Source organism: Dunckerocampus dactyliophorus, chromosome 2, assembly GCF_027744805.1.
Source record: "Dunckerocampus dactyliophorus isolate RoL2022-P2 chromosome 2, RoL_Ddac_1.1, whole genome shotgun sequence".
NCBI classification, from domain to species: Eukaryota; Metazoa; Chordata; class Actinopteri; order Syngnathiformes; family Syngnathidae; genus Dunckerocampus; species Dunckerocampus dactyliophorus.
This window is the reverse complement of record NC_072820.1, coordinates 13,733,657-13,755,489: the sequence shown is the minus strand read 5'-3', so window position 1 is coordinate 13,755,489 and position 21,833 is coordinate 13,733,657. Positions and strand designations below refer to the sequence as shown.

The following is a 21,833-nucleotide window of genomic DNA, read 5'->3' as shown; positions in this document are numbered from 1 at the left end:
CAGCAACACTCAGCTCCCCAAACAGCGTGACTAATGATCCCTAGCATTAGCACGTTGGCATCATTAGCATTCTTCGGGGGTTGAGAGGAGTCCGGAGCTCACTGGGAGGGCTCAAATTAACACCGTGGTGCTGAGTGGTGGTGTTCTTTAGGGTAGTCACACTGACACTTTGCGTCTCCCTACCCACACGCACACACACATACACACAAACCCTGCGCTCTCTGGACCACCAGGTAGATCCCCAGCATTCCTCAGCTATCCTCTCAAAACGTGACAGCGGCTTTTGAGGAACAAATCTGAATCTTATCAATCCCAAGTCTCTTTTTGTCATTTTTAAAAAGAATATCTTCTATTTTGCCACTGTACTGTTCAACCATGTTTGGTTAGCTAACATTTAACAACCTGCCTCCTTTCTGCCTGTAAATGGCCAGCTGTGCAGTCCAATGAAGGGTGCGGGGATGTCACTCGGAATCTCAGTCGTCAAGGAAGTGATGTCACAGATCTCCAAAGCTTCTGCAGCTCAGGGTGGGTGGCGCCAGAGTTCAGCAGCCAGAGGATTTACTCCCCTTGTGAACCACAGTCCCAGGTAAATTTAACACCATACCCTTGTTCCGCCATCTGTTTTCAGTGGTTCCAAACGCTGTGTCTTTTTTGTCTGCAGCATACCATGTTGTGCAGGAACGACAGTGCTGATTATAGGGGACAAGGTCCAGACACAGACAGCGGGGTTGACGCTGGGTGTGACATCACTCCTCCCACACCTGCCTTCCCTATATCTCCACCTACACCCTATGGTGAGCAGCGATTGTCTGTTTTTGAATGCAAAAGATAGTCAGAAAGACTGCATCGCATAGTCCAAGAATGGTGTTGGATTAGAAGGCTAGGCGGTAGAGAACCCACACAAGCTTCTGACAAACAAGACAGTCGATCAGCGGTCAAGTTAAGGTGCAAAATTTTTCCTGCTGGTTTGGTTTGTTGAAATGGATTAGGTGGTTTTAAGGGTTAAGGCTCAGACAAGAGACTCACATTAGACTCTCCATCCGCCCAGGGTGCCCAGACATCCAGTGTAGATCCAACTGGAATGATAGAAACATCTTAAAAGAGAGTCATCCAGGAGGCTTTTGTAATACATGAACAAACTACCTGGTTGTTATTGATCCACATTTGTTTCAGATCCGAAATATAAATTATTCAATGATGTGTAAATACGCTGGTTTCCTGTGCATGTATAACATCGTTGGTGATAAGCGTGTCCTTTGTTTTGTTTTTCCAGTGAAAAATCTGTCAGAATTCACTCATTCCCTCCGGCAAACACCATCTCCCAGCGTGCAGTCTTATGGAGGCTATAGAACTGACCATGGTAAGTTCATAGCAACTGGTGTTGTACTGTTTGATTTTATGTCATGTCTGCCCTGTGACAACTTGTTGGACTAACCATCTCATCAGAAGAGTTATACAGAGAGGTCCTTTGCAATTATGGTTTTGCGAGAGTGCCTGAAAACAAAACAAAAAGCCAATCTTTTGCAAGATCTTTGAGTCTTTGCCTTCTCGGTTTGGGTTTTGGTGAACTCTTAATGAGCAGACCTCTTCAGACTATACAAGTTTGATTATTTAAATATATCATTTTGGTTTTGTGGGGTTTGTCTGTGGTGCAAGACATTCTGCTTTACCAGATTGTTCTTAGATAGGAAGAGTTCAAAGAGAAGGATTTCATCCCTTCTTGATGTTGGTTTAGAGGCTGTCTGCCAGTGCACATGTCACAGCAACATCATAAATCTGCAAGTGGCCACAAACAGACACACGATATTGCCATGAATCCAACTTGCTTTTCATTTTGACTCAACTTCCCTGCATGATTGACTCGCCGTTGCAGCCTACAGTTTTTTCCTCTGGGAACTCATTGTACCCCCGCTGTGCCTCTTAAGTACCAGACACCCAAGCAAGAATCCCGGCTACATTCAGTCCTGACTCATCACCATGGTTACTGTGGGCCAGGAAGCATGACACAAAGAACAACTTTTTGGCCCCCTTCTTGAAAGTGTCTCTGTGTACACAGTGAGGAATAGAAACAAGAAGAAACCAGCGCCTCAACAAGAAACCCTAATGCTTGACATGCTTAGAACAACATTTAAACTCTTATCTCTTTATGTCAGGAAACTCAATTTAATCGGATTTGAGGCCGTAGTAATTGGTAGCTGCTTTTATGAAGATTAATGACATGTGGTTTCATTTAAACCATAACCATTGATTGGACTAAATCCACAACTTTTCTCTATGGCAGTATTTCCAAATTATATGGGTATTTTGTGCCATGTTTTTGTAATTTTCTTGCCCCATTCACAGAATCACAGGGATTTTCAGGGCTGATGACTCATGCTGGAGTCGATATGTCATATTCTACTATCAACTGCCACAGGACGCTAAATGCCGCACACTCTGCCTCCATGGTTGGGTCCCATCAGAGGACAGATAGGTAGAATTCCATCTAGTCCAGTTTGTAAAGATATAAGTGCTGGTTATCAGAAGGATTGACCATCTCTTGTCTTTTTGAAGTCCATTATTGAACCAGTCATGGCAGGGGGAGCATCCTGTCCTGAACCATCAAGCCTCTTTGAGCAACATCTCCTCCGCCAGACAAGCCCCCCAGTGCTCCACCTCACTGGACTATGGCCACCATCATGTCCACCCGGCGCCTAATGCCCACAGCTCGCCTCGTAGCAGCCAGCGTAGCCGTATAGCTTGCTACGCCCTGAGCCACAGTCCAGCCCAAAGCTTTAACGACCAAGAGGACACGGGTCTAGGTTACAGTTCGGATTGTCCCACTGCCACCTTGTCTGTCGTAGGAAACGGGCCTATGGAAAGAGATATACTCAACTCTTTGGATGGGAATCAGTCGCAGCTCCTCCAGTTGCAACCCCCACATCTGCCTGAGAAGAAGAGGGCATCGGACAGGGAGAATTCACTTGAAAGAACCTCTCCGGCGCTAAGTGGGTTCTCAAGTCCGCACAGTGGGAGCTCGCTGAGTATCCCCTTCCCTAACGTCTTGCCCGATCTGTCTGCTCAAATGCCAGGAACAGGTTCACTTCTGCCAGGTGAGATCTTGAACTAATGGTTTTAAGGAGATACCATCGCTTGACAAGCACTCTCAATTCACACTTGTTTGTCTTGCAGATGTGCTTCACAGCAAGCAGGTTACTGTCAAATTTGTACAGGACACATCAAAATTCTGGTATAAGCCTGACATCTCAAGAGACCAAGGTATGCTCATTATTAGTCTATGAGTTAGGTTTGTCGGTATAAGCAAACTCACAGTCATCATGTTTCTATCACACAGCAATTTCAGTCTTAAAGGATAAGGAGCCAGGCTGTTTCATTGTGCGGGACAGCCATTCCTTCAGGGGGGCCTACGGGCTGGCGATGAAGGTGGCCACACCTCCACCTTCAGTTATCCAGCAGACCAAGAAAGGTATGGAATACATCTGGAAAGCCCTATTGTTTAGGTGCTTTGGAATTTCCAACATATACATAACACATTGTATAGACAATAATTATAGTTTTACATGCAGAAAGTAATACAAGCATAATTACAAATGACAAATGAATGGACAACTCAACATTTAACATCACTTTTACCTAATTTTGCAAAGAGGGACGGGGAGGAGAGGAGAGTATGCTTGGAGTGTAATCCCTTTTTTAAAATAGTTTCTGCACTTATGCCGCAAAAAGTCTATGCAAAGAATTCTGTTAACACCTTTGGCCAAATCAAACCAAGGCAAAATTTTAAACCATTTAAAAAAAAATTATTATTATTTTTTTTTACATTTTGGATGTTAACTGAAAAATGTGCTAACCAGGGCAAAAGTTAATCGAGGTACCGCTGTATATTCTGATTTCTTATGTCTGGAGGAGTTGGCCAGTTTAGCTCTGCATAAACTCTGAACTGGGGTGTGGCCTCAGTTTGTGATGGTCAGCTACAGACTGTAATTCATAGTACCTGGTTTCACAATGGAAACACATCGCTAGCATGTACAGTGGTGACAAGGCGAGTACCAATCATGCAGTTTCAAGTATTTAGCTTATAAAACCGTTGTTGATATGTTTTTTTGTAAAGGTTTAAAAGCCTCCCCAATAAAATGGACTCTCCCGGATACTCCTAGCAGACCGAGGTAATAAATCAGTTTGGAAAGTCAGTTTTGGAGCTTGTCGGTTGTTAAAGGGTTTCGCAGAGCTTCTGTTCTTAAATGTGAACTAGGTTAAGATCCCACACTTGACACGTTGCCCCTCAGAAATTATAATCTCCCTTAACAAGCAAACAAATGGTGTTACTTGTAAACGTCAAAGTATGTTACCAGGGATCAGTCTCCTGGTCACAGGGCCATCCTGGGAATCACTCCCATAGCCTCATCTAGAGTTACAGCCCACTGTACTTGCCCTCATCCTGGAACCTGAGAGTCTGGCCTTCTCACACTGTACGTCTCCTTTTGGGCGTCATTGCCATGAAGAAAAACAGACCACTATTGCCTGATAGTCTCAGATGAACAGCTAATATTTCAGCCTTTAAACAAAGGATGTGCTCAGTCCAGAGGTCCTCTCCCACCCAGGGCCTTCTCCTGGGAAGCTCCCTGTTCCACATAGAGAGGGATTATAGACGGCTGATTGTTGTTTGAGAAGGGTTATTTTTGGAAAGAAAACAACTCCTGCGGACACTAAATCAAAGATTCTCTGGATATGTTTCAGTGTGAAACAAAGGAGGACTGAAGGAGAGCTGCATATTATTGCACCTTTGCGGGGTCACCAGGAATGGCAGGAATGGCCATTTCCGTTTTGTGAACTTCATTCCTAACAGCATACATGCACAAAATGTACCAGCATATCTTTTTGGCAACTGCTCATTTGAAACACCCCACTCCCCCACCTGTCCCTTTGTTCGCCTCCATCCTTTAGCAGTCCACAGGCACCTGTGGTGACATCATGACACTGCCCCCCCCCCCTGCATTCTCCGTTTAGCCCATTGTGGTTCCTTATTAGTGTGAAACTCAACCCATCTTAAGGAGCTGGTCTTTCTCCAAGCCTTTGTATCCAGACATTCCTCAGCTCGTCCCGCCCCCTCCGAGGCGCTTCTGTTGAATCATAATCCCATTTATCTCATGAGCGGGAACGACTTTCAGTGTGTGTATTTTGTAACTCCTCAAGGCTGGGAATTTACGCGGGCAGCCTGCTCAGAGCGGCTGTTCTTGCTGCAAAAGAGTTTGTTGAATGGAGGCTAGTTCTGCCATTGTTGATGAATTAATTATCTTTGTTTTTGTCTATGTGTGTGTGTGTGTGTGTGTGCGTGTGTGTGTGTGTGTGATACAGGCGGAGATCTTTCTAATGAATTAGTGCGCCACTTCCTGATTGAGTGCACACAGAGGGGGGTTCGCTTGAAAGGTTGCCCCAATGAGCCCTATTTTGGTGAGTGTTTAGACCAGTGACATCATCTGGCGCTTTTCATTTGAACATCCATGCTAACTGCTCCATGCACAATACTTCCCTCTATTGGTCACTGGGGAATCCTACAACCTCGCAAACTTTTTTTTTGTTACTAAATGTGTTTCCTCATGTATTGCAATACCATTGTCATGTAAAGTACTGTGCAAAAGTCTTAGCCCACCTCTTGCTTTGTTGTTTTAAAAACAGCAGTCATTTTGACATCGTAAAGCAGTAAATAGAAGCATGCAGTTAGCCGGATTACATCAAAAATATAAAAATACAATTCCCACCAAACTTTGTAGAGGGTTGGTGCAAGGGCAAAGGATGAACAGTGGAAACTTGATTAGCATCATTAATTAGTTTCAGGTCAGAACCTAGCCAAAAGGGACACAAACTGAATCAATTTTTCCCATAAAAAATAATCTAAATCCAATTAATCCGTTCCAAACAGCCAAAATTGTTAACACAAAAAACATTTTTATAGTTTTACAATGATAGTTTTACATGCAGAAAACAATTCAAAATGAGGGCTATCAATACATTTTAAAATGATTATATCACGATTCATTGCATTTTTTTTGTCCATAGTTAACTCGTAATTAATCTCAATTAATCGCAGATAGATTATCTATAATAAGTCAAGTGTGTCCTTGAAAGATCATTTTAAACTTTTTAATACACCTATCAACATGATAATGGATAATAAATAGCATATGTGATATATATCAACATTTTTGTTTATTAAACATTTGGGGGTTTTTTTAAACAGCGCAACACGAAATGGACCTCAGTGTATAAAAAAAAACCAAACACAATGTACAAGTAAACACTGGTAAACTGTCAATCACTCACATATCATTCTCTTAAAGCTAATCATCTCACAAAATATAATTCTGACTAACATTACAAAGAAAGGTTTGCAAACTCCCCCCCCAACTAAGTGAAATGAAAACAGGGTGTTAGAAAAAGAAATATTGACAACTTACAAAAAATAGATTGTTCAAGAACAGTCAGTAGTTTACAGACTGCACCCATATACTGTAGTGCAGTCAGGTTATAGCTTATACTTCACTTCCAAACATTCTTTTACAGAGATATACAAACACACAAATCCTCTTTTACTCACATTTTATCACACTTGTCTTAGTCTGTCCACTTCAACGACGTGGACGTATGGCAACACGGGTCTTTCAGTGTGCAAATTTTATTCTGTCGTCTTTGACAAACACAGCAGTTCAAGCACAAACGCTAATAAATTGCTAATAAATAATAATAATAACGCTAACAAATACCCTTGCGAGCCTTTACTACCATCTAATCGAGCACTGTGTGTCTGCTAGCTCACTTTTGCCTTTGTTACACTGACACAAGCCCCACAAATAGCTGTCCTCAGCTATGCCTGCGTAGCAGCTCGTAACCCAAATTTTAGCTCGACGTTCAAAGCAAAAAAACAGTCGAGAGTCGGCTCGCAGCTAAAGCACACTCGGTAGTTGGGACACTCGTCTGCCAAGGTAACACTGTATAAATGACAATAAAAAGTACCTGCAGTGCTGCAGTACCTTCTCTCGTCTCTCTGGCATTTGAGACTCAACATAGTCCGTGACAGCTCAACCCACAGCGAGAGTAGACACAAATAACTTTGGTCTTGTCGAGAGAGCCAGGGCTCTGCCAGGGCTTTGAAGCTAAATTTACAATTCAAAATACCCTTTTTTGTTTTTGTTCCCATTCCCATTTCTGCTCAATATTTGATCCCGGTTGTTGCTCCACATCAACTGCCACGATTTTGCCTGATTTTTCAAGGCACACAGAATATTGTGTTCTATGGCTATATAAACATGGAACCTACCAAAAGAAAGATTAGACTCTTGTCTTTCATCAAAAAAAAAGTTTGTTTCTACCTTTTTCCCTCGTTCTCTGTTCTAGAAAATATTTAAGTTTCAGGAAAATATCAGTTCCCAGCAAAAAAGGATGAAAAACACTTTTCAAGCATAGCTTTCACTTGGACACAAATGTTTTGCTTTTCTGACAGCTCAAATATCTAAACAACTGCACCACAACATAAACAACACAAAAAAGAGTTGTTTTACATCAAAATAACAATTTATTTACAAATACAACACAACAATTTTTACATTTGGAACTAAACTGTGTGTGTGCATGCGTGTGTGGGTGTGCATGCATTAAAATTTCCCAACAATGCGTAATCTTCTGCACACTACACGCTCCCTCACTTCCTCCTTGCTGGAATACATGGAAATGATCCATGCCGAGCTCTTATCAAATGCACTTTTGCAACCTTGTTTTTATGGCTTAAAATTGCATGAAACGTGACCTCTTTTATTGTGCGCTTGCGTCATCACCTCATTTTGCCTCTGGTGCAAAAAAAAACGTAAAAGACGTATAAATACGTCTTTGGGAGCGAGGGTTCAGGTTTTAAAAAACGTATAAATACGTCTTTGGCATTGAATGAGTTAATCACGTGTCAAAAAAATAATGCCATTGAAGGAAATTTCCATTAACGTGTTAACGTGTTAACTTTGACAGCCCAAATATAAATATATATAAATAAAGAATGAAAAGGATACATGAACATTTAAGTTTACTTTTGCCTTTGTCGAACACGTGATTTTTGACGTGACTGTTCGCAAAGACACAAAGTGGCAGCGAGATCAACACAGACACCATCTTTATGTTTTGCCATGAGTTATTTCTGGAGTTCAATAGTGTTTCTCACCTCAATAACCCAAAATGGAGCCAAAGAAAGTTGTAAGTGCCCACATTCTGATAAAAAAGGTGCGAAACACGATTGAAATCTGTCATGAGTTATTTTTTACTCATGACAAAACAGGAGAATGGTGTCTGCGTGGTGTCTCGCTGCCACATTTATCTTTGGGAACAGTCACGTCTTCAATTAAGGCACAAGTAACTTTAAATGTTCATTTATCCCTTTCATTCATCATTTATATGCCTTCAGAATTGTTTGTTAGAATTACGACGCTAACCACATACCATAATGGCACTCTCTGATGGTTGGCCCCCAATGGACCAGGGAGTAGCCTGCTAACTAACAAACAAACAAACATAAATACACTCTACACGTCTTAGTTTGTTTTCCGCCCTGGTGAGGCTCTGGTATTTCTCTAGTTTTATGTTATAATTAAAGTACGGTTCAAATAATATGGCCTTAGACTTTTGCACAGTACTGTGATATATGATAAGCAAACAATCATTAAACAGGCATTTGCTGAGAATTCTTAAATTAAAAATAGTAACACAATTTTACGCAATTTGTGAAATTTGCTTTTATCTATCTATCTATCTATCTATCTATCTATCTATCTATCTATCTGTCTGTCTGTCTGTCTGTCTGTCTGTCTGTCTGTCTGTCTGTCTGTCTATCTATCTATCCATCTATCCATCTATCCATCTATCCATCTATCCATCTATCCATCCATCCATCCATCCATTCATCCATTCATCCAATCTGTGTTTTTAAATCGACAGTGAATCATAATAATGCTAATTTATATGATAATGCATCTATAATGGGGAGTCTAGCAAACTGCTGTAGCCATTAAGTAATATTGCACAATGTATTTTATTTTCTAAGCAATATGCTTTTTTGTTTTGTTTTGTGTTTTACAGGAAGTTTAACTGCACTGGTTTGCCAACATTCAATTACTCCCTTGGCTCTACCCTGCAAACTCATCATTCCAGACAGAGGTAACATTTTATTTCTGTTGGAGCTTTATGTTTTAGGTTCAATTGTTCATTTTCCCTGTCTGACTTGATTGATATTGCTGCTTTTAGACCCACTAGAGGATGTTGCGGAGAACGCCTCACAATCTGTCACCAACTCTGCTGCAGAGCTCCTCAAACAAGGAGCAGGTAATGGACTTTCTAAGAACTCTTAGAACAGGGATGTCCACAGTGCGACCCGGGGGCAACTTACAACCCGCGGCTGTTTTTTTATCGGCCCTCAGCACATTCTTCAATACAATTAAACTTTTAAAAAAAAAGCATGACTGGAATAACAAGCTGAATAAAAATGAAATATTATTAGAATAAAGTGTTAAGACAAAAAATAGCTTAAAGTTGAGCTATTAAAGACTAAAAAATTTGTTTTTTTAAAGTCGTGTTACGTGAAACAAACAAAACAAAGAATAAGCTGCAGTTTTAGGAAAATTAGGTTGGGTAAAAGTTATAATATGCCCATAATAAGGTTAGAATATTATGAGAATGAAGTCAAAATATTACACGATAAAAGGCACGAGAAGAAAGTTGAACTATTTATTTAAAAAAAAAAGGAAAACAAGCAAAAAAGTGTAACGTAAAAAGAAAAAGTTCAGACTAATAACATGCTTTGTCATCGCTAACACAAAGCGATTGCATAAGGAGAAGTAAACCATTCCCATGTCTGTGTGTGCAGCTTGTAACGTGTGGTACCTCGGCTCGGTGGACATGGAGTCCCTGACGGGGGTCCAGGCGGTGCAGAAAGCCACCGGTATGACTCTGAGTTCCAATCCTCCTCCAATTTCCACGGTGGTACATTTCAAGGTGTCCTCACAGGGAATCACCCTCACTGACAACCAGAGGAAGTAGGTGTCATGCACGCACAGTACAATTCTCCTCACAGCAGCTAACATCTTGTATCTGCTCTGTAGGCTTTTCTTCAGGAGGCATTACAATGTCAACACGGTCATATTTTGTGCTTTGGACCCTCAAGATAGAAAGTGAGTACTAAGTGAAGATGCATTCTATACTTATGACCTTTATGCATAGAAAAATTAATTAAGTACACCAAATTGGTTCATTCAAAAACATGACATCAACTGATGACGTGATGAGGTATCGTTCATTAGTTAGCAGGACTACACGGAAAACACAAAACTCATTTGCTTGAAGCTTTGTGGATGGCTGGTGGATGTACCCATCATGAACTTATAACATTTTGGTGCGCATAAAAAATGGAATTAAGGAATACATTTTTTTGTTTCTACATTTCAACACAATGTCAATATTTTATGGCAAAAAAAGTAGTTTTTTTGTGGGTCATTTCCACCAAGTAGAGACTGATAGAGACAAACTGTTGCAAAGATACCATAATTTGTGAATTTCTCTTGAAGATCAATACAGTATCTGTCTATCTGTCTAATGTTTTGGGTTACCTTGACCTTTGATCTTTACCTTAAAATTTAAAAAAATGTGTGCGGTGAATATCAGGTGTTTTTAGGTTTGTAAAACTTTAAAAATGACCAAAATTCCACACTATTATTTCGGATTGCATGAGAAAATCCAAAAGATGTCCTCTGTGATGCATTGTGGTGGTGCACAACATTGCATTACCAGTTTAAAAGTAGTGTAAAACTCCATGTGTTCTTTGCCTTTCTCACCACTGTAAACTAAAACAAATGTGCTTGCGTTGGATTCATGACATCGTGCAAGTGTACCTAATGTTGCGGCCTGTGATTAAAACTCTCTGTCCTGTTTTGATTGATAACAGGTGGAAAAAGGATGGCTGTCCATCAGCAAAGTAAGGAAAACTATTAAATGCAATTAAATGTCAGCGACAATGCCGCTATTTACGCTTTTCTATGTTTGTATGCAGGATTTTTGGCTTTGTGGCCAGAAAAAGCGGCACTTCCATGGACAACGTTTGTCACCTGTTTGCAGAGCACGACCCTGAGCAGCCGGCGAGCGCCATCGTCAACTTTGTGGCCAAGGTGATGATTGGCTCACAAAAGAGTAAGTAAGGGGGACCCCTCCCCTGGAGAGACTTAAGAACTGGAAATAGCAACGATAAGGATGGTGATGACCTTCATATTACCATGATATTCTGCTGACAATGAACTTTTATGACTTCATTTATACTGTGTTTACTTATTATCAACAATAAACAGTAAGGGCATTAACATTGTTGATGAATGTCAATGCTTTTTCTCTAGCTAAGTTTGTATAATTTGCTTTCATGAGATACTTGGCCTGCATATTTGATCTATGCAATATAAAATTATATTTTTTTAAACCTACTTAAATATGTATAAGCATTTAAGTCTTGTTTTTATCAAGTTGGATGTGAATGTGGCCACTTTCAAGAAAAGAGTGTGTGTGTGTGAGATATAAAAAGAGCAAAAAAGAGAAAATTATTTTAATTAAACCCTATAATATATACTATTATATACGTGTATTCCTCCCCTGACATGAGCTAGTTACAAACACTTCAACTTAAAATAAATGTGTCTGGGACCGTGAGCAATATAGGAACAGAATTAAATTGTGGGCTTCCTTATTTAATATTTAAAGGCACATTTTAAAATAGAATTTAAAATAACAGTTCATTGTCATGTCTTTGTAAAATTTCAAAGATACATCTTATTTTTCCTTATTTTTCTTAAGCTGTTGTGCCCTCAATGTCCTCTGGCACCCTCTAGGGCAGGCAAGTCACACTTGCAATTGCACAAATAAATAATGATCCCCCCATATTCATTTGTATATTATGCATTAAACTTGCTCTTGGAGGTATATTATCCCTTTGTGTGTGGATGTTGTATAAGATATAACATTTATTTTCCATGTGCTTCCACCACAGTGCTTAAAAAATGCCACATCTATCTGTACCTCACGTATGCAGGACCTGTGTCATCATTTCTTATTTGTATAATTGAATGTGTCTGATGTGTTATGTAAATAAACAATAAGCAACAACAACCATCTTGTTGATCATTTATTTTATAAGTTGTATTTACAGTATCTCCCTTCAGTAGCGAGTGTTGCAGTTCATGTAGTTGCCACTAGATGGCGACAGAAATAAACCCAAGCGAAAGTTGTGTTTTTTTGTGTGTTTGTTTGGGCTCTAAAATCATATATTTGTGGAGCAGGAATGACTCAGAATTCCATCCATTTTCTATGCTTTTTGTCCTCACCGGTGTCGCGGGGGTATGCTTGGAGCCTATCCCAGCTGACTTTGGGCGAGTCGCCAGCTAATCGCAGTGGCTCAGAACGAATTAATTCATTCATTAGCGGTAGTCGTTATTATGAAGTGTGAATGAAAGGTCAGGTGTCTCATTTATGAAGTGTGCTCACCGGCAGCAAACGTCCGGGCAGGTTCTTTTCATGGTTGCTCTAGGGGAAGTATCGTGAGCTCTCCTTCCTCCTCCCCCTCATCCTCCTCCTCTTTTCTAGTGTCTTTCTTTCTGCAGGTGCTGAAAGTGAAGAATTCCCGGGGAGGGCAGGAAGGAAGTAAGTGAAAACTTGCAGGTGTGGCGACCTGTAGAGCTTATCTTCCTCTGTTATTTCAAATGCTGGAGAAAGTTCTGAAAAGGGGGCATTGTTAGACGATGTCAGTCTTGACTATATATCACATACTGTAGTTTGTGTTACTTGTGCGCCAATAATCCTATGTATTGGCCTGCAGATTAATGATTTAGGAGTGGTAATGGCTAGAAAAATAGACAAGGGATTTATTTTACAAGTCTTAAACACAGTGTTGACATTCCTGACCAGACTAAAAAGGAAGTCCCATAAAATACAGTACAGGCCTGTGACTGAATAAACAAATAGCAGCATTCCACTTTGCAGATAATATAGAGTTAAACTCATTCCTGCATGTAAGCCCGTTATGTGCTTTTAATTAGAGGGGCATCTATTTCCTCCCGAGCTGAACGAATGTTAGAGTGTACTGAAGGGGGAGGGGACAATAAAATACAAACAAATGCATTCTGGGATAGCTGCACTACGTGAGGTCCCCTATTTGTTTGTTTTTTTCATAAGAGAAATTGTGGGTCACTGCTCAGTTTGGGTCAGGTCAAAGACAGGCAAAGAGAGGGTCGGGTGTTATTCATGAGCAATTTGAGCACGGGCATGACTAAAAGTGTGTTTGTTAGTTAGCAGGATTACGCACAAAAACACAACCAATTTCCATGAAAATTTGGAGGATTGTGGGTTGTAATTACATTACATTACATTACTTTACTTCATCCTATTGAGAGTACAATGGAACCTGGGTTAGCACCAATTTGTTCCTAAGCGAATATATTTTCCCCATAAGAAATCATGTAAATCCAATGAATCACTTTCAGAAAGCCAGAAATGTTACCACAAAAAACGTTTTTATAGTTTTACAATTAGAGTTTGACATGTAGAAAACAATTCGAAATGCATATGAGTGATGAAGGAAAGGGAGAAATGAACATTTAAGGTTACTTTTACCTTCACTGAAGACGTGATTCTTCACGTGACTGTTCCCAAAGACACAACAGTTAATTCTTGAATTGAATGGTGTTTCTCACCTAAATATAGTGACCCAAAATGGAGCAACAGAAAGATGCAGGTGCCAGCATTTTGCTAAAGAAGATGAGAAACACTAGTGAATCCGAGAACTAATCATGACAAAACAGGAAGATGGTGTCCGCGTGCTATCTCGCTGCCACATTGTGTCTTTGGGAACAGTCATGTCTTCAGTGAGGGTAAAAGCAACCTTAAATGTTCATTTATCCCTTTCCTTCATCGTTTACATGCATTTAGAGTTGTTTTATGGATGTATTGTTTTGTATTAACATTTTTGACTGTCAACAGTTGATGACATCATAGACGGGCGACACAGTTGCCATTTTGTTCGAAAGCTAAGGATGCTACAAGAACGTTTATTATAAAAAATACATTAAGAACACAGTTGAACTGATACAGTTTAGTAATTTGTAGACAAACAGAGAATGATGTTTTTTGTAATATATTGTTTGACCCTGCTGTGTCCTAGACCTTTGAGCTTTTCCTTAAAATTTGTATCTGTGAAAAGCTCTCAAACTGAAGACCCCGTATGGTGAATAGTATTTGTTTCTGTGCAGATTTGTTAGCGTGACAGAGTAAAAAGCAACACACTAATAAAAGAGGAAGTCACATACAGTATCTTGCATCCATTCAGTGTTACTACATTGAGTATTATTATTATGAGTAGTATTATTATATTAGTACTATTATAGTATTATTGGGTAGTAGCTGCCAATATGTTATATTGCTAAAAATGTTGGCATTTTTTGTTCTTATATAATGTTACATGCTGTGCAATGGAATCAGAGTGCACTTTCAGGCCAAGACCAAAATCATAAAAAAAAACCTTTGCAGAATTCACCACATATGCCAATACTTTTGTCCACAATGTGTCTACCGTAGCCACAGAAATCTAGAACACTTTTCTACTGACTGCTATTGACATTCAGCAGTGATAACCCTTCCCTCACGCAACCACATTATACAACCGCAGACCACCAGCGCTTGTAAAACAAATAGAGCATTATAATAGGGTCTGCGTCTCCTCCGCCGACTCATTTAGTCTTTGTTTACCAGGACTAATGGCGTGTCTGTAACAATATTGTCCATCTACTCACTTACTGTATATTTTAAGCATATCATTACTGCGAACATACTCAGAAATGAAGCACGACTGAAAGGGGTACTTTGTGTGTGTTTCGCCATAATAATCCACGCGTGACTGACTGACGGAGCGGCTGCCTCAATGTTTCACACGTGTGCGGAAACCTCCATGCGTGTGTGAAAACATGTTAAAAAGTGACCCAGACAGAGAAATACAGACGTACGAAGTGATGTTGTCTGGGGTGGGGTGGGTGGTATAAAGGGTGGGTGGTATAAAGCCCGATACGAGAGGCGCCACTTTCAGCCCATTTCCGAACACTCTGCAATTCGTCATTGGCGGTGAACGCTATGAGTTTCTCTCCCTCAGTCCTCTACCTTGCTGAGCTCTAATTACAGCTTTGGACCGCCTAGAGGGGAGGTGTAGGGTGCTAACCTACAGAAATGGGGCCGACCCACCCCCAGAAAATAATCAACTGACCTCTGAAATGTGGCCTTTGCCTCTTTATGGCTCTTTATGATGCATAATAATGACCAGATATTGCTGCTGCTGCTGCTGCTGCTGCTGCTGCTGTGTCTTAGAGTTGATGAGAACATGATGAAACGGGTATGATTACCGATTATGGGCATTGGAGTCATTAGCATGCAGTCGATAAACCCTTGATGAACCAGTTGCATAAGAGGTGTGTGTGTGTGGTGTGTCGCGCTCCAACACACTTGCAATACATACACTTCATAGACTGAAATACTGCATTCAGGCTTCAGGTAATTATCCGAAAATAACAAATCATACAGTAAATATGGATAGTCCTTCAGAACCATTACAGTAGTGTTGGTTTGAGCAGCAAGATAGAGCTGATGGAAACTGTTTTGAAAAGGCAGGTCTCTACTGTACGTATAAATAAAACCATGTTTGGAGGCCACAGTTTAGTGTTGTGTACCAGTTAAGTGGATCCTCCAAGCAGTTATGAATGCTAACGGTCACATCGCACAAGAGAGTCAAAATAAGGATGTTCCAGTAATACTGCACTCTATAATGAAGGTGATGTTAAAGCCTGAATGATATAGCGCACTGTGAGTGCCTGCTTTTTAACGGCAAATTTGACATACAGGTATTACATCAGTACAAGGATGTGAATGTCCATGTACTGCCAACAGTACACAGCTCAAAAACCAACAACAACATGGTTTGTGTGTTTTTTTCATTTTGTCTTCACATTTATTTTGGTGTTGACAAAGAGCGGAGACTCACAATACGGGCAAAACAAATGCTGATCGCAGGTAAGTGAAAGGAAGAAAAGCTCAGACTCGCAGACTCACCAAAATAATAATCAGGCCTCACTTTCCTCAGTTAAGGTCAGTGTTCATGACTCCACCATAAGAAGGACACTGGGCAAAAACGACCTTCATGGTAGAGTTAGAGACAAAAACTGAACAACAACAACATTAAGGTTCATCTCAGTTTTGCCAGAAAACATCTTGATAATTCCCAAGACCTTTTTGGAAGGTGTGTGTCCCATTACATCAGGCGTAAAAGAAGAACATGATACCAACAGTAAAATATGGTGGTGGTAGTGTGATGGTCTGGGGCTGTTTTGCTGCTTCAGGACCTGGAAGACTTGTTGTGATAAATGGAACCATGAATTCTGCTGTCTACCAAAAAATACTGAAGGAGAATGTCCGGCCATTTGTTCGTGACCTCAAGCTGATACCAACTTGGGTTCTGCAGCAGGACAAGGATCCAAAACACACCAGCAAGTCCACCCCTGAATGCCTGACGAAAAACAAAATGAAGACTTTGGAGTGGCCTAGTCAAAGTCCTGACCTGAATCCTATTGAGATGCTGTGGCATGACCTTAAAAAGGCGGTTCATGCTTGAAAACCCTCCAATGTGGCTGAATTACAACAATTCTGCAAAGATGAGCCGGCCAAAATTCCTCCACAGCGCTGTCAGAGACTCATTGCAAGTTATCGCAAACGCTTGGTTGCAGTTGTTGCTGCTAAGGATGGCCCAACAAGCTATTAGGTTTAGGGGGCAATCACCTTTTCACACATGGCCGTGTAGGTTTGGATTTTTTTTCTCCCTTAATAATAAAAAGTTTCATTTAAAAACTGCATTTTGTGTTCAGTGGTGTTGTCATTGACTAATATTTACATTTGTTTTGATGATCTGAAACATTTAAATGTGACAAACATGCAAAAGAATAAGAAATCAGGAAGGGGGAAAACACTTTTTCACACCACTGTACGGTATTCCCTCTGCTACTCAAATTCATCGCAAGAGCATTGCAAGTCACCAGCTAAGACACTTGGCTGTCTGGATGTGGCCCGCAGATCGTAGTTCACCTACTCCTGATCTACTGCTACTTTTTTGCCCCAAATATCAACATTGTGTATTTGCAGATGAGAGGATTTTCCAGGCATGTTAGTCATATTATTTCACATCATCAACATTCAAACTGCATAAAACTGGACCGACTTACAACTGATGGTGGAAATCTTCTGCTGTCAGTTAGCAAGAGATCATACTTCCCATGGATTTTTGCCACATTGAGTGGGAGCGTTCTTTACCTCAACTTGCCTCAGCGTGCTAGATGACATTTATCCATTCATGGTCAAAATGTTCCCTTTTCAAAGCCTGTGGCTGGATGTGTGGATGTGGATGGAAGTGTTAATGGAGGCAAGATGCTGCAGTACAACCATACTGACACTGGACAAGGATTCATGTTGAAGTTTGACACCAGGCCAACTCATGTGTCCAGTACTGAATCAGAATCAGCAGCTGTCCATCAATTTGGCACAGTAGATATGCATGAGCTTTGGTCACTATTTCACTTCTTTTAATTGAATTGATGCAATTGGATGTGCTACTCGAGGTAGGGCCAAAAAAAGTAAAAAAAAAAAAAAAAAAAATGGCAATTGGTAATTGTGAGTCCTCGTGGTTAAACTGTGGGGTTTTTTTTAGGAAGAAAACTACTCTGACTGTCTAAAACTGAATGTTTCTCGTCCAATGTCATAACTTAAATAAAATTTAGCTAGCTCACCCCCTCTCCCTTCCCCCAAGTCACATCTGTGTGGTCGCTTTTTGCTAGGCAGGGTTCACAAGACACAATCATAACTGCCCCATCGGCCAGTGAGAAAACTGGAATATACAGGCGTCCCTCGCCACATCGCGGTCCGAACCTCATTCTATCGCAATTTGTCAAAAATTAATAAATTCATAAATGCTGTTTAGTGGCCGATTATTAGTAAAAAAATATTGAAAGACAAATTGCATCTAGTGTTCTGGTCACTAGGCATCAGTAATGTTAAATTGAGACATGGCATTGTGTTACATTACCTTCACACTGCATGTAGTCAGCCATGGCATGTCCAACGTGATCAACTGAAAAAAAGTTCTCCTCCTATTCCATGTGGAAGTGGTAAGTTTTTGTCTTCCTATTTTGTCCTTTTTCCCCACTCTGTTTGAAACTTTGTTGAAGTTCAGAATAAATAAATCGGAGTTTAGCTCGGTAGCATGCTATGTGGCCGTCTCTTGTGTCCCCACTGTGATCACGCAGTCTGTGCAATGTGGTGTAAACAAAGAAATAATAGAAGTGGAAAGGTGACTATAGGGGTGTTATTTCATGTCTACAGGGCTCTAATCATGTTAAAAATTGTATTTAGCAAGTAATAAACAGGTTTCTACCCGCTAACATTAATTAATAAAGCTGGGCGGATTATCGGATTATCCGTTATCCGACCAGCATAATTGGTCTAGCTGCCGCCAATGTAAAGTACGGCCGGTGACAGACAGGCAAAGTGTGTAAACAAAGACGCAAGAATAGTCAAACGGCAATAGGTTTGGTAAGGGAGTGCTCAAACACGCTGGCATCGATTGGCGTAGCCTGTGTCAAGCTGTCAAACTCAAGCCACTGAGGTTTTACGGACTAGTTTGGATTCTCTTGGCTAGAAGAGACACTTGTCGGCTCAGTAGGAGAATTTTGTTGGCAACCCTACGTGACACAGCAGACATGTAGGACTTGCCGCCCCACGCCGATGATTTTTTTTACGGAAATTGGACGATATTGATCGGTGGACGATCGATCGGAGCATCCCTGATTAATATCAATGTTATCATTATTGTTCTTTTTCACTCGTCATCATGATTCATGACACTGTGGAAACCTCCATTGTTGATATGAAGCTTGCAGTTATTGATCGGTACAGTCATAATACTTGCAAAATCCAGCTGGATGCATCATTAGCATGCAATTGGTGAAATAATACTTTAATGCATGATGTAAAAAAAATCTATGTAAAGGCGTTATTGAGTTGACTGCATTACATGGTGCCCTGTGTGGTTGTGGACCACACCCAATAGCAAGGTTATATTTAGTGCCACCTGCCGGGCCAAATAGTGCTAAAACACTGTAAAATTGCTCCAGATTAGAATGTGTCAACTGCTTTGACAGCAGGTTTATGTTAAGCACATGTACAGTAATATCCTGTGTGCAAAATTCTTCACACTCCCTCTTTATTGAGTGGCTGCTCAGCAGGATGACATTCCTGCAAGAAGTGGCCCGACGCTCGCTCGCTGCTGCTGCTATGCCGAATTTGTGCAGGTGGCTCAGAGACCCCCTTCTGAGGAAAATGAGCTTTTTTTTCTTCCCCCCCTCTCTCTTCCTGAATGTGAAACAAATGTTTGGCATTCCAAAAGTACCTCCTCCTTGTAAGAGGCATGCCAGGCCTCGTTTGACATAAGCCTTTAGGAAGCAACAAGTGACTTTTACTTGTATTTTCTTGAACTGTAACCACTCATAGACGTCATTAAGTTGGAACGTCTCTCATATGTGTCCTTATGGTAAGCTATGCTTACTGATAAGTAGAACAGGACCAAATAGATACTATACCTGTATATGCTCGATAAAAATAATGATAAACTAGAAAAGCACTCGATGAGCACAGACCTCCACCAAGCGCCATAGTTCCCCCCATATTGTGATTTACACCATAAATATTAATCCTACATTTATTTTATTGACATATTTAGATTCATTGACCATGAAAACATACCATTAGCAATTGGATTCATAATGATATCAATATTACTTGAGTCGTTATTCACAAAAATTCCATTTTCCGTAATGGCGTTTTTCTTCTGGATCTAGCGCCTTAGCTTTTGAAGATACAACAAATCCGTTGGCACACTCCAGATTCCACCGTGTCGTGGCTACATATAATAGTGTTGCATGTTTATAGCTTCCTTTGCTGTCTTCCTATGATGAAAATTCCAAAGGTCTCCTTTTTTCATATTCTGGATCATCGTATCCAGAATTATTCCATTATTTAGATCAGTCTTTGATATTTTGTACAACCTGTTTGAAACTTGTCCTTTATTTTTTTCCAGGTGCTCTGACCATTTTTTTTGTGTGTTAATGTTAAAGAATCCTTTAAAAAATGCATGGTTTCTCTATCGCTCCCAAATTTGATCAGTTCTTCCATATCTCATTTCCGACAATTCCTGAAAATTTCATCTAAACCCATTCAGATCTTTTCAAGTTATTTTAAACACAAACACACATACCACACATAACCTAACTTGGCGGAGGTAATAATAAATATAATGCTCCCATTTTTCATGAGATGAACTCAAAGATGTAAAACTTTTCCTATGTCCACAAAAGGCCCATCACTCTAAAATATTGTTCACAAATCTGACAAAATCTGTGTGAGTGAACATTCATAATTCATCCACTTTACAAGTGTGGCATTCGAAATCATGGCGACTGCACAGGTGTGCTTTTGGTTGGTCACAATAATAGACCACTCCAAAATGTGTGTTTAACTGGGTGTCCAAAAACCAGTCAGTATCTGATGTGACCACCATTTCCTCAAAACTGTAGGCTGACATGTCCGGTGAGCATACTGTCCTGTGCTTCGGATGGAGTGGCCCATGATGAACACAGGTGCATTTTATTGATGGCATTTTGAATGAGATACCTTGATGATGATGTTTGGGATGCTCTGTGTCCATTGACGTGCTGTAAGGTTTATGACTGGTGAGGCACTGACTCCTTTGGAGCTTTTTTATGTTAATACAGGTTGCTCATTAAGAGGATAATTTTGGTCAAAAAAGTTTTCAAATTGTTTTCAAATACTTAGTCCCATTTATTTATTCGTTTTATTAACTGAAAAACATTTGTGGTCTTACTTGCCAACTGTAAATGAAGTACATGCACCCTATCCTTCCCCAGTAAAAGTTCTGATACTTTGTCGTAAAATTCTGACCACTTCCCGGTGAGTTTGGCCATGTAATCCTCCATCTTGGCAGTCAAATTCATTCACTCATTCATTCAGCAGAGCATTAAAATATCTTTATTGCATTCACTCAGCTATCCCAAAAAAATTTAGTATTGAGTATTAGAATTTTAACAAGTTTGTTGTTTAACTACTTCACTAATTTGTGATGTATATTGACTCTATATTGTTATAATGTACAGTTATTATTATTATTCCAATATTACAATATGAATGGACACTTTCCGATTAAAGCTTTGACATTTTTTTAAATTATTTTTCCAATATGCAATAATAACATGTTAACTTTAGTAAAAACAAACAAAAAATCAGTCACTTCAGATGTGAGCGTTGCAAGTAGCAGACAACAGTCATTGAACTCATTACTCATTCAGTAACACACACTTGGCTCCCCCTATGGGTTCATCTTTGCTATTGCTTGTATATGGGCTCGTCAACTAAACACAGAAAGAAGACTGTACATGTACTGTATATTGATTGGTCTTTTAGTGCTGTTGTTGTTTTCAAGGAATGCAATTACATAATTTATTCCGGTTCTTTTATGTAGATATGCAACAAAAAAAAAATCAAATCCCACTAGTAGATGGTGTACAAGTAGATTTAAATGAAATGGAAATAATAAAATAAAAGGTTGCTGCTGTGATTTGTAGTAATAAAGTGTAGTATAACGCTGTAATTACAGATACCAGAGTGGAGGC

At 40.0% G+C, this 21,833-nt stretch overlaps 1 protein-coding gene across 2 annotated transcripts in view; it reads left to right on the top strand.

The window, feature by feature from the left end:
- Positions 1–12,169, top strand: part of LOC129171841 (tensin-3-like) — a 39,327-nt gene extending 27,158 nt beyond the window's left edge. The window contains exons 14-27 of one of the 2 annotated variants that reach the window (XM_054760874.1): positions 432–586; positions 662–794; positions 1,274–1,360; positions 2,344–2,473; positions 2,554–3,092; positions 3,172–3,258; positions 3,335–3,466; positions 5,356–5,451; positions 9,115–9,192; positions 9,280–9,357; positions 9,899–10,067; positions 10,134–10,202; positions 10,973–11,002; positions 11,078–12,169. In XM_054760874.1, the coding sequence (XP_054616849.1) occupies positions 432–586; positions 662–794; positions 1,274–1,360; positions 2,344–2,473; positions 2,554–3,092; positions 3,172–3,258; positions 3,335–3,466; positions 5,356–5,451; positions 9,115–9,192; positions 9,280–9,357; positions 9,899–10,067; positions 10,134–10,202; positions 10,973–11,002; positions 11,078–11,222 (1,928 nt within the window). In that variant the 3' untranslated portion in view covers positions 11,223–12,169. The remainder of the gene's footprint in view (positions 1–431; positions 587–661; positions 795–1,273; positions 1,361–2,343; positions 2,474–2,553; positions 3,093–3,171; positions 3,259–3,334; positions 3,467–5,355; positions 5,452–9,114; positions 9,193–9,279; positions 9,358–9,898; positions 10,068–10,133; positions 10,203–10,972; positions 11,003–11,077) is intronic. The other variant, XM_054760884.1, reaches the window with a different exon arrangement.
- The last annotated feature ends 9,664 nt before the right edge of the window (positions 12,170–21,833 follow it).